Genomic DNA, 13617 nt, shown 5'->3' with positions numbered 1-13617 from the left:
GGCGGTTTCCCAGGCCTGCTTCTGAGGGCAGTTTTGCCGGCTCTCCGTCCGACGCAGGTGCACTTTTGGTCACCTGCAGACCGCTCTGTCTTATTTAAAAACCCAAATAATAATAAATTAAACACCGTCGGTTTTCTGCTTTAGCTGTTGGGCCCTGCAGCACTTTTTCTGGTGTGGGCTGTTCCGGGAAAAAAGCTGATGAAGATCCTGTCAGACAAGTCGGCCCAGACACAGCGTGGGTTAAATTAACAGCTACACGTGTTCATGCTGTCCTGCTTTTCTGGCAGGAGAAAAGTCAATTTGGAAAGGCTCGTAACGATTTAGAGTTCATTAAATATTGTAGTGTTTTGTGGGAAATTGTGCTATAGATGGAGTTCGCTGGATGAACTGTCATTTATTTTTCTGAGCAACTTGAATGGCAAGTTGCCAGAGTTGGTAATTCTGCTCCTGATGAAGTGGCTGCCTACCTATTATTTAACAGTTGGGTTATCTAAAAGCATGATTCAAAAAGCTTTTCATACAAAAAGTCCTCTGTGGGCATCAAGCCTAAACTCTTCCAGGCTTAATTTTTCTCTGATTTTTCGTGGGCTGGTTTGGTTGTTTTGCTGCTGTGGCAGCTCCAAGCAGGCAGATGTTTTCTGTGGCTGGTGTTCTCCTGAGTACGAACCAGGAAAACTGGCTTTGAAAGGATAGGTGTTACAAGTCAGATTTAGTGCTGTGCTAACATGTTTACCTGAAAGGTGGACGGCAAGGTTAGGGCAGCCTGCAAAGACAGTGTAAGACTGCAGAGACTTATGTTGGACCCTTTTAGGATGCGTGTTTTCATTGTACATATAGCGTATGTCCATTTTTGAGCTTATCTGATCTTGAACGATCTTTGCGAGCTAAGGCACAGAGCTTTACAGGAGCTACAGACTAGAAGCTAAAGGTAGCATACCAGACATGCAGTAGCCAATTTCTTGAAGGCAAGAACTTTGCTTAGGATTCTGAGGTGATCTAGAGTGGTCACCCTTGTCTAGAAGGGTCTACAAGACATACCAAATAACAGATCCCATCTGAATTGTTTCCTTGCTGTGTTGGGAGGGCAATGGTAATTCTCCCCAGTGAGGAAATTGAAAAATCAGAACTCTTTCTCTCTGTATATTTTCAAATATGTTATATTTGCACGTCAGACTTCATCAAAGATACAAGCAATTTGCATTAGAGAAAACTGAAAGATTGTAATTGCAAAAACCATCAAGATGTAATTGGGACAAACCCAATTCTTTTTCCTAAAATCTCTATGTTATTAGTTAAAGAACAAGTCCTAAAGGTTTATAGGATTTTTGATACTTAAGTTTCCCATCTTATTCTTTTGTGCAGTGCTTTTGGTTTAAGGTTTAAATCATTTGGTTTTTATAATTCACACTGTGATCTTGCCTATATAACAATTGTAACAGTTGTTTCAAAGTAAAGCATAATTTATTTTCTTTTCAAAATGTCAAATTAAAACGGGTTAGTTCATCTCAAGAGACATCTTAGTCATAGAAATAATATATTATTTAGCAATGAACAAGTAAAACCAGAACCTGCTTCTAATTCAGTATTTTTCTTTGCTAGGTCACTGTTCCATGTAAGAAAAATTACAGGCTACAAATATGGGAAAGAAACGCATCAAAGGCAGAACCGCACAGCCTGATGAGTCTCCAGAGACACTGGGTATGGTTCCTCACCTCTAATACTTGTTAATATTAGAAGGCCTTCACACTGGTCACCAGCTTTGAAGTCTCGTTTTCAAAGTATGGGCTTCCATAATGGAAACTGAAGTCTACCAATAAACATTAGCACTGCTACTTTTCTAAGTATGGTAGAAAATAATAATGCTGTCTTGAAAACTAGGATTATTTTCCAATTTTCAAGAAATTCAGACACACAGTTCTTTACTGGTGCACAGATCATACAGAATTGTATGAAATCCCTCAGAATAGAAAGAGTTCGTAGAGTGAGCTGCTATGTTTGTCACAATAGGTTTAAGTGGCATTTTCCACTTGCAGAAGTTTCTCGCTTCAGAAAAAAAAGATTATGATAGAAATATTTCTGTGAAACTGTTTGTCTGTACATTAGCAACTAACTTAGTAATGGTCTTGGACACCTCAGCTCTCTAATCATAGTCCTTTTTGGCTGAAACCTCTTTCTTTTCCTCACCTTCTGTTCCTCATAGTTCCTAATCCTAAATAGTTAATGTTATCCTTAGAGATGTACTGGATCTCACCCCCATGTTGAAATTTTATTTGTTTTGTTGTTTACCAGGATTATTCCAGTTTTTGGTTTTGCTTATGCTGTGTCGCATTTTCTTCTACCACCTTGTCCACCAGGTCACGGTGTCTTGCCCATCTATTTTGTTGTTCCTGACTGGGAAAACTGAGTTGAGCCTTGTTAATTTAGCTGGGACAGAGCACCCTTGCAGTTTAATTCAGGAGGATCTGTGTGATGGCCTGTTTATTTTAAATTCAAGTCTGCTCTACTTTGGTTTCCTGGTTGTCCTTGTCTTCTGGCAGTTTCTGTCTCCTATGGTGGCTTTTTAGTTGCTTCTGTCTTTCCCCCTCCCTCCCGCCCGGAGTCGAGAACAATGTCTGCTGTGATTGTTCCTCATTTTCCTGCAGCAAAGAAAGCAGTCATGGTGCACTTGCTGATGACATCTCACTCCTTGGGCTAAAAATAGGCTAGCTTACCCTGACAAAGTCCTGTAAAACCACAAGTATAAACTAGGGATGTAGTAGTAGTGGCCAACGTACAAAAGGTTTGTTTAAAAAAGACGACTGTGAAGTTGTAGATAAAGCTTGTGCTTTCTAAAAAGGTTTAAAGAACGCATCTAAATACCTGTATTTGGCTCTCATTGGCCAGAGTGTGTATTGTGGTAAAAATCGTATAATCTTGGGCAGAAAGAGAACCGGAGGTACAAAATTCTGCACTAGTTTCAGCTCATGCCAAGAAAAGTTAATTAATCTTGAGATTAATTAATCTCAAGATAATTAATCTTGAAACTATAATTTTGCATATGTTCCTCAACAAAGATAGTTTCAGAGCTGTTACGCTATCTGAGCAATAAAAATACCTCTGTAGCAACGGCCTTAGGACAGTTGAATTACGGAAGCAGCTATGTAATTCAATAATTCTCAATGATAGCTTCACAAAAATGTGATATTTTTTCTTTTTTTTGCATACGGCATTTTTCTTTTAGCATGGGTTTGTTTACTCTGTGCTTTTTGACTTTGGAGGCAACTCTACTGTCAGATATTTGACACTGTATTTGCAAATGTAGATGTTTGTAACTGCAAATGGTGAAGAATTATAGACTGATGATGCTAAATATCTTAGAAACCTACACTTTAAAAGATAAAAGGTAAAAAGCATTAAAATACATTCTTCATTTTTTATTCGGAACAACCTGAATCAGTTTACACATGCATTGTGTGTCAGTCGCAATTTCTCTGTACGTGACTTAGGCTTATGGACAGCTTCTCTTCCTGCAAGTGACAGTGTAGCAACATGAAAAATTAAACAAAAAGGAAATAAGATAATTAAACTCCTGATAGTAGCTCTTAGCAGTAGATGCCTGTTCTTGGTGTAACCATTCGTAGCAGAGTTTAGTTAAATAGGTGGAGTTCACACCATGCCCAGGAGGTGCAGCAACTAGTAGGGTGTAGTATTGTAGCGCGAAGTGATAATGGTATAGGTTGGATGACGCTTGTCCTTCTTTTTTACCATAGTCTGCTACGCAGTTTCACTGAGGTAGCTCAGCTGGATGTGTAACCTCCGCAATCTCCACTTTTATAGGCCAGCCAGGTGCTGCCTTGGTGACTGGGAACTGTGGCGGTGGGCTGTGGCTGCTCCCTGGGCCTTGTGGGAATCGTAACGCCACAATAATAGAGGCCCACAGCCTGGCACAGTAGGTAGGTTTGTATCCAAAGGTTTTGTCAACTCCTCTGACTAGATGTAGGCATGAGCAATACTTTTTTTTTTGTTTTAAATTAGTAATGTAGTAGTTTAGGATGCAGTGCAACAGTATCCTCAGATTGCGAGTGGGGGTAACAAAAGGTTTCTTTCTGATATGCACTAAATTGTCAATGTTTCTTTGCCTCTGGAAAGGCTATCCTAGCTTCTAGATTGCTACCTGTGTTGTTAACGTTTGCGTCTGTTATGATCCCTACATGATTTTTCTGCTTTTTCTTTTGTAGACCCTGTGTGCAAGCATATTCGTAAAGGCTTGGAACAAGGCCATCTGAAAAAGACACTGCTGAACGTGGAATGGCATGTTTGCCAGGACTGCAAGGCAGACAATAAGACACAAGAGAAATCTGAGGAGGAGACTGATGAAAGCCCTGCAATATGGTTATGTCTAAAATGTGGCCATAGGGTATCTCTTGTTTTGTTGTTAATTCATCTTAATATCTTTCGGTGTCTCATAGTATAGCGGAACAAGGGAGATTCTAATTAATCTAGTATATTCTCTCTTTTTTATTTTAAAGCTGGTGCTACATAAGTGACTTCATATACTGTAGTGTGATTAAAAAATGTCTGCTCTGACTTGCAAATGAAGTGCTTAGAAGGCATTTAGCAGACTTAAGGCTAAAACACCATCCTGAGGACTTGTTTTCCTAGAAAATCCAAATTACTTTGATAAGAAAATAAGAATTTCTGTTAATGCTGCTAATTTTTGTCGTTTACAGTAAGATCTTATGCTCACATTAGTTTATTAAACTTAGTACTGTGCATGCTGAAGAGGTTTTGTTCTGTTTTGTTCTTCAAGCTGTTCAAACTGGAATTTGTAAATTAGATGTTTGGTCCCTGAACAGCTTTATAGTTATACTGCACCCAGTGAATAACCTTTCTCTTTGCAGAAATAAGTGTCTCAAAATAGAGACCCATCTGATCATCATCATTAGTTTAACATAATTAAACATTTGTCATTTTAATACTGTGTTTATACTCTGACTTTATGTACGTTTCGTTGATAGTCAGCTGGATTTTGTGACACTTCTGGTTATCAACATTATAGGGCTGTGGCAGAAATTCTCAAGAACAGCATGCTTTAAAGCACTATACGACGCCAAGATCAGAGCCCCATTGTTTGGTTCTCAGTTTGGACAACTGGAGTGTGTGGTGAGTTTGTCAGGCGTCAGTTATAAGACATAGCTAGAGGGCAACAGAGGCTGGGATATGATTTGTGTTTTCTTTTCTTTGTGAATTCTGGGATATATCTCTAGATGTTTATAAAACATTTCCACACGCAAAAGTCCCATCGGTTTTTGCTGAGATTTGCTGAATGAATACTATTTTCTTGTAGAATTCATAACTAGAAAATTTTAGTAATTGAGGTTGAAATCAACGAACTAGTAAGTGCTGTTTACTTCATGTTTTACTGCTTCTGCTTGATCAGAATCGCACGTGGAAACAAATGCTGATATGTAGCTCTAAATCTTAACTTTCAGCCTTGGGAGAAGCTCCTTTCTGATGCACACTTAGTGACAAACTTAATGACTTTTATTTTCCCAATAAATAGGACTTCTTAATACCGTATGTATAGTTAAGGAGCACAGCTGCAGGATTACAGGATTCTACTGGATGAGCCAATACAAGTTCCATCTCCCTGGTACTATTTCCTTCTTTTAAAAGGAATAGTATGTTGCTATATATGAGGGAACCTTAATTTTCCAAACTGTACTGTACAGAAATATTGTGCCTGACATAAAGAATTTTCATTTTGCTTAGTAACCTTTTTTAAAACTTACTGTTTGTTACTATGTTCATTTTATACACCATTATATCTTTAATTGATAATATTTAGCACTTCGGTAATTTTATTGAAATCTAGAATGGAAATGGCCATTATTAATTACATGTATTACTAATGAACTAGTGAGCTTGTTTTTGCAGATTTAAATTGGTGTTAAAACAATTATTTTGAAGTGCTTTATTTTCTCTGTTCTAAAACTTTTAGATTTTTTAATTAAGTACTTGCAAATGAGAGAAAGTTGTCTAAGCAAGATGTTTTTCTTCTAGAATTTCTTGGTTGTACAAACTAACACAAGAAATTTTTCAGAGATTGATATACTGGGTGTAAATTACTGGTATAAATCAAACTTACAATCAAGAACTGTGTTTCACAGTAGGTCTAGTACATAAAAGCAATTTTGTTCACGACGCAATGAATTTATGAATAAATTTTATGGCGTGCATGCATATGTGGTTGAAATTGGATTTGAATAGTACCTGTAAAGAGTTAAAAGTGCTTTGAACTTGGGGAGAAAGAGGAGACTTCTAGTAATCCATTAAGTTCTACTGTTTTGGGTTTACAAGTGCTATTGTATGCATTTTCAGCGCAGGTATGATACAGCAGTTGAATCTACTTCTGTTTTTCCCTCAGTGGTAAAACATCCATCACTGAAAAAACTTTTTCCAATCCCTGAATTTCTTCAAGGTTACCTACAAAGTCTTTAATGGACAAAAGATTAGGATGCTAAAACTGCCCATTGAAGTAACTATCATTTGTTATTCCAGGAGGGATAATGCCTATTTTTATATTTAATCAGACAATAAATATGTACTTATGGGTCCAAAAGTTAAGGCAATTTTTTTAATGAGATGGGAAGAAATGTGTAAAGTGCAGCTAATTCCAGGGATGCTAGGGAAACACTTTGCTGCAGACATCTGCTGCTTTTAATATCAGAACGTAGATTTTGACTTACAGTCATCCCGAAATCTGCTTAATGCCTTTGTCCTAAAAGCTATCATTGGTGTGTTTCAAAGCTGGGAACTGTTTTGTCACCTCTTCAAAGATCTGACTGGGCAGAACTACAATAGGAGTACATACAACTCTCCTTCAGCTGTATGTGTTCTGACAGAGTTTTGTTCTTGCTTGAGCCTCTCACAGTTTTGTTTAAAACAGGTTAGTGGACAAACTATGCACTTCCTTGCTCATAAAAAGACAAATAAGTTTGTATCAGCAATAAAATAGCAAGTAAGTGTGCAGGACTGATGGAGGGACACTGATTTTTTTTTTTTTTTTTTTTTTCCTTCCCCAATTTAAAAATAATGAAGTATTTGCTTGATGAGATACTTCAAATATTTTTCCATGCCGTAGCATTTGCGCAGGCCTGATATTTTAGTTTCTGGGTTTTGACGAAGTTTTCCCTGCATTTATTTTTCTTGCAACAAGGTTTCTAAGCACATCTTTTAGGAGTCTAATTTATATTTGTAAATTTCAACCCACAGCCACTGAAATAATTTAATAAAGAGAATTTTTAAACTTTATTTTCTTGATCAGAGATAGATTGAACTCTTCTCTAAGACTTTCAAATCTTAAATCTTTTAATTTTATAGCTTTGTGTAATGAACTGTGTCAAACAAGCAAATAGTTCAGGATTTTTAAACAAAATTAAAAAAAAAAATTGTTTTTCTTTTGGGGCGGGGTGGCAACAGGTGCTACATATGTGATAGTGAAGTTCCATATACTACTTCAACTCGATTGGGCCAGACTGTGGATTATGTTAGAAAACAAGTTTGTATTGACTCAGCACGTACAGGTAAGTAATTACAGTATATGTACAGCAAATGAGAAAGTCCCTTAAATGTAGAAGTCAGTATGGTGGATCCAGAATGTACACTAAATTAGCTTTAATGATTGGAGCTCCTTAATGGTAAAGTAAAAAGCTAATTTCATTTTTTTATTGTTATTATTATTTGTCAGCACTCTGATAGCATAACGTCCTAGCCCATGGATCTCACTGGACCATGAGTTTGCTCAGTGTCCCCTAAACTTTTACAGAGGGGAAACAGAGGAATAGGAGGGAAAAAAAAACAAACACCAAAACAAGTCAATTTTACTGTGACTTTTTGTTTTTTCAAATGTGACGTTTGGTTGTTCTGTGAGTAAGCAATTGACTTTCAGTCTGCTGCTGTTGCAGCGCATTTCCTAATGGAAGTAGCTCAGAAGAGGATTTGTCTGCTGGATCTGTACAGTTAGTAGTGTAGGTGACTGCAGTGTACTTAGAACACTCAAATAGCAGGTTCAGCCTGCAGTCTGCAAAATGTGGCTGTTTAAAAGGAAATAAACCTAGCAAAGCCCTCCAGTTTCCACAATGGCAAAACGTTCTGTACAAGGCATTTCCACTAGAAAATCTGGAGGAATTTGCATATAAAAAATAAATGCTGTAACTTTCACCACAGTCCTACACTTGGGTGAGATCATAGCCCTCTTGGGAAATAGATCACAGCCATCCAGCAGTTCCAAGTGACTGTCTCTGAATACATGTTCAGGAAGCAGCTGAGGCTTTTCCATAGGAACCAGAATCTTTGAATGGTTTTGGTCAGTTTTTCCCAGATATTTAGTTTCTCTACATCTAATATTTGAACTTCATCTTGGTTGCCAAAATTTTCTTCTGAGGTTTGAACTGGAAAGCAGATGAATACCTGGGTGCGGTTGTTGCCTGTTGCAGGTGTTCTGTCGTCGTCTGTCCATCTGTTTCTTGTCCATCTGCAAAGACTGTCCTGGCTGTTTTCCTTGCTTTCTCTGTGCCAGGGTTACTTTAAAATAATCTTGGCTCACAGTCCTATTTATCATAATCAATAGTAGACTGTCCAGCTGGCAGAACCAGTGTGGCTGTTATTTTGAAAATTACTGAGAATTCCCTTAGGTTTTTACTAAACGGGTCATTGAAATTTTGAGCTATACACCGAAGTATCAGATGCCATCTTGTTGGGTGTTGTATAAAGCCTGAACATAGGTCGTTTTGCAACAGGAATGAAATTCCAGATAACAGATGTGGAGTTTCAGACATTGTTGGCATTTACGGCTTGTGGGCCAAGTGGCATGTTTAAATTGCATGCTGATATGAAATGGTGTTTCAGGAGCTTCTTGATTATTTTTGGTTTGTCTATTGCTTTGTTTTGTTTATTTTTTAACTCCTGTTACCTAGACAGCTTAAGAACCTAAACCAGTAGTGCTACATTTATACAATTACAGAATTAATTATCGTATGTTTAAGTTTTAAACATCATAGATTGCTGCTGCCTGTAATAACTTTTTCCTAGCCTATTCCCTGTTACTAGGTTAATATGTGGTATGTTTTTTGTTATTTTGGTAGGAAAACAACAAGAGAACAAGGAATTTGAAAATAAAAAAGTAGAAAAAGACAGCAAAAATGAGCAAGAAAAAGAAGTCTTGCTTAAAGAAGAGAATTCTCATTCAAGTGCTAACTTGGAAGTGACTGTGAAAGGACTTAGTAACTTGGGGAATACGTGTTTCTTTAATGCAGTGATGCAGGTATGGTAGTTATTGCTGCTTATAAAAAAAAAAAAAACTTTGAATAGCAAAAAAAACCCCACCAAACTCCACAACAACCTCACACCCAGTATTTTACAGTGACGCAACTGGAATGTGATTTCTTTATCTGCCAGGAATGATGGGGTCATTCTAAAAATAGTGTGTTGGCAAGAAGAAATACGAAGAAACGGAGCTGCAGGTTCAGACTTGCTCTAAGGGAAAATACGACAAACTGCCTCATCTTTGAGGGACAGCATCTTTCACTGATGTAGGTTCAACATGCCAACTACCTAGTTTAGAAAAAAAAAATACAGCAGTCTGGCACATGACCCTTGCTGACCTCTTAGAATATAGGAGATTAATATCCAAAGACTGTGGGTGTTTACTGAAACAAAAATACCTCCCTTAGCAACAGGAAATCAAATGTAAGTGTTAACGGGATGAGCATATTGCATAACCATCTTGTGTATCTTTCTCAGCTGAGAGCTGTTTGGGTAGAATGAACTTGCTCTTTCATGTGTATTAAAACTCGTGTGTAATCTTGTGCTCTTTGGCTCTTGATGCTGGAGCATTACTCAAACCAAATTCCTACTACACATGCAGGTTTTAGTAAACTGATGTATTTTTTTTTAAAACGTTTTAAATCGAGCAGATACGCACACTGCATCTTAGTTTTTGGTTTTAGAAACAGACACTGGGATATAATCTGTCAAAAGATCAGTCTGTAGAAGAATAGTACATTCAGGGGTTCTGCAATCACAAGTAATACATATTGTGGATGCTTGGAAGTCGGGTTATCTGTATGGAATGTACCTTAACTGTTAAAACCCTGCTAGAATTTCTGCAGTGGTAGTTACCATTCTGGTTTTGCGTTTGAGAAAAATAAATTGCTGATCTGTCTGCTACAAATTCCCTGACCAGCGGAGCTCAGCTGCTCTTCCTCTTGTTCCTCAGTTACTGATCTTTTTCTTTCTTTCATGTTCTACAGAACTTATCACAAACTCCAGTCCTGAGGGAGCTGCTTAAAGAAGCTAAAATGCCTGATGCAACTGTTAAAATCGAGTCACCTGAGTTATCCATGGTATAAAAGCTTCGACCTCCATAGTGTTTCTTCCCACCCTTCCAGTCCGTTAAAGAAACAAGCAATAGTGATCTGTGGATTTTAAAGCTGTTTCGTCTAAATATTAACACGATTAAGATGTAAAATCAGTGGGAACTTCACCATTGACTTCCATAAAGCTGCTTCTGAAGTCAGTGGAGGTATTTCACTCAAAGTGGAAGAGCAGTGAATCAAAACTCTTAACTATTTGGTTGTCATCAAAGGAGTTCTTAAGTTATTTAAAAGATGAAAACGTGTAACTTTTGCTATAGTGCCACTTGCCTAAATGCAGTATAGAAAACTAGAGGATGACTGCAGCGCTAACTTAAATAATGCATCTGTCGTTACAGTTAGGGATTTGGATGGGAAAGAAGGATTGTGCATTTTTAAAAATGTATTTTTTCCCTTATAAAAGCAAGAAATCCAGCGTTGCAGCTAAGCAATAAATAATTAATGATTCTTAGCCAGTGTTCTGGTATCATCTCATGAGAAACCCTGTGTTGATTCTTTTTATCAGGTTAAGTCACTGCCATTGTGGAATTTTGTGTATTCTACTTTATAATAGTGTTTTAAAGAAATGAAGTGTTTAGATAACGAAAAACCTACTCCGGAAACATCTGTCACCAAATTAAGGCAAAACTTTGTTGCTTTTGTTTAAAACAGGAACCTCAGCTGATAAAACTAGGTCAGCCAGGTCCTTTGACATTAGCCATGTATCAGTTCCTGACAGAAATGCAAGAGACAAAAAAAGGGGTAGTCACTCCTAAGGAACTTTTTGCTCAGGTTTGTAAAAAGTGAGTATCTGTACAATTGCATGTCATAGTGAGTATGAAAAAAGTTTGCTAGTTGTTTAAGAAGGTCAGTTTTCTTCCCCTTTTTTTTTCTTGAGCACACATCACAATTTTATTATTTTTTTTATAAAATAAAATTTTATAATGCTTTATGAGTCTTGAAAGAAGAGGAAAAAGAGCAAGATATAAATGAATAGAAGTAAGACTGAAAGCTCTTTAGTCGCATATTCTGATTAGATAACATCATTTTTGTAGAAAATACTTACGTGGACACTTGCTGCTTTTATATACATACATGAGACTTTGTCCTTTTGAGTTTGGTGTGAATTTTTTTTACTTTATCTATAAGTTCAGTTATACTTTACAATTATTATCTCATTTAACAGAGCAATACGATTTAAAGGCTATCAGCAGCAAGACAGTCATGAATTGCTTCGTTACTTACTTGATGGAATGAGAGCAGAAGAAATCCAAGTGAGTGCTAATTTCATAGTTGCACATACCTTTTCTTCATAATCCAGACCAAGTCTTTCTTCTCTGCTGAGAGGAGAAAGAACATTCTTTCTGAGACAAGCCGACCTCTGTCAAGTGTTTTGTGCTGCCTGTACATGTATGTGAAGCAATTCAGCAAGAGAATGTAGAACTGGGCAGCCTCTAACCAATGGGGTTGTGAAGGAGCAACCACAGGTATTACTATTTTCGTTTAACAAAGCTATTCAAAGAAAGAAGTTTTGTTTGTGGCCTATGTCTCTTACAAGTATTGCACGCAGAGTCTAGGTTTCTAAGGTAATGGTATCTTCTGCCTTTTTGAAAAGGAGCATAGTGGTTATTCTCTACACCTTTCTAATAAAATCAAGTAGAAGGGCGCAGATTTGCTTGCCCTGTGGGTCTTTGGTTAATTCCACACTTTCAATATAAAAATCTATTGTCCTTCAGAAATAGATTCACTTGTCCAAAACTTCCACAGAAAAAGTGGGTTTGGAGTGTGTCTATTCACCCTAAAGAATGTCCTTTTGTCTTAATTTCTGAAATGTCTGATAGTTCATTTCTGGAAATTCCATGGAATTCTTTTGTCAGTTTTCATTTGGGAAGGTATTTCATCCTTAGACTGATTTCCTTACATACTAATTGCAGCATTACAGTTGCAAGTTTGTTTTGTGGTTGGTTATTTTTTAGTATCTGCAGGAAATATTGTGTGTCTCTACAGGCATTTGCATTGTTCGTACTGATTATCTTGATTGGTAAAGGTTAAACTTTTTCCTCCATCCGAAACATTTTGTTAACGCTCTAGTTAACTGAGTTAGTTTAGAAAGTTTTACAGTGTGTATTTTTGAAAATTTCAGCAAGTAAGTGTTGGAATACTGAAGGCTTTGACTGACTCTAACAAACAAAATGAAGAAGAACTTAAAAAGAAAATTAAAGGTAAAATACAGTTATTGATGTTGTGATAATTTAAAATCTTCTATTTCATGGAAGTACACAAAGTAGAACTAATAGTATCAACTAAAACATACATACTTAATTGTACAACTTTCTGCCATCTCTTGAATATGTGGCTATCTAGAATATAAGCTTCACGAGTGTTAGTATACTTATTTAAATGCCTTACTGAACTTGGTGGTGTTTCCTTCTCCACAATGTGAGAGAGAGTTGATTTTGTACATTAAAATGTGTTTGGGTAGTGTTTAATCATTCAGATATTATGTAAGAAATTAAAATATTAGCACATGACTGTAATGGTTTATTCGGTCCTAATAGTCCCTTTTTACTTCACAGTGGTATAAAAATACCAAACTGTGAACAGAGGAATTTTTAAATTTTTCATCTTTACTTAGGTCAGAAGATGAAAAGCAAGTTTCAGTTCAGATTATGTGCTACACTGAAAACAGAACTTGAGGAGATTGGTTTTGTTTGTAGGGCACCTGTGCAGATGTCAAGGGTTAGGGCTGGGCTAGCCGCTAGATAAATAACAGACGCTCTCTATTAACAACCCCTTCTCGCTTCCTAAAGGGGAAGAGAAAGGGAATAAGGGAGAGAGACTTAGGGATTGGAAAAGAAAATTAAAACTGCTTTAATTAAAATAATAACAATAAAATGAAATGTATACAAAATCAATATCGAACCCAAGCCCCCTGATGGCAATCACACAGACTCAGCAGCAGACGGGAGCTGGGTTCCAGAACTGGATTCAGGAATGCACAGATTGGGATCATAGGAAGAACAGACAGAGGCCTTCTAGGGTGTTGGCCACTGGAAAAAAGGAAGAAAGAGCTTGCCCTTTGTGATCCCTCACCTTTATACGGAATATGACATCTATGAGATGTAACACCTTATTGGTCAGTTTAGGGTGACCTGTCCTGTCCGCTCCTCCCCACAGCTGCAGCCTCTCACTTACTGCACCCCCAATGTGTCACACAGGATTT

General features: G+C 37.1%; 1 protein-coding gene across 1 annotated transcript in view; it reads left to right on the top strand.

Moving 5' to 3' along the window:
* Nucleotides 1–1637: 1637 nt before the first annotated feature.
* The window catches only part of USP16 (ubiquitin specific peptidase 16), a gene marked incomplete at its 3' end in the record, with an annotated part of 16254 nt that continues 4274 nt past the window's right edge, over nt 1638–13617 (top strand). Inside the window, exons 1-9 of the mRNA XM_010140672.1 lie at nt 1638–1698; nt 4218–4396; nt 5039–5142; nt 7462–7565; nt 9126–9304; nt 10293–10385; nt 11067–11197; nt 11581–11668; nt 12538–12616. Of these exons, the coding sequence (XP_010138974.1) occupies nt 1638–1698; nt 4218–4396; nt 5039–5142; nt 7462–7565; nt 9126–9304; nt 10293–10385; nt 11067–11197; nt 11581–11668; nt 12538–12616 (1018 nt within the window). The remainder of the gene's footprint in view (nt 1699–4217; nt 4397–5038; nt 5143–7461; nt 7566–9125; nt 9305–10292; nt 10386–11066; nt 11198–11580; nt 11669–12537; nt 12617–13617) is intronic.

Source organism: Buceros rhinoceros, unplaced genomic scaffold (assembly GCF_000710305.1).
Source record: "Buceros rhinoceros silvestris isolate BGI_N320 unplaced genomic scaffold, ASM71030v1 scaffold16367, whole genome shotgun sequence".
In the NCBI taxonomy this organism is placed as follows: Eukaryota; Metazoa; Chordata; class Aves; order Bucerotiformes; family Bucerotidae; genus Buceros; species Buceros rhinoceros.
The sequence above is the reverse complement of the archived record's forward strand: the minus strand, read 5'-3'. Positions and strand labels throughout refer to the sequence as shown.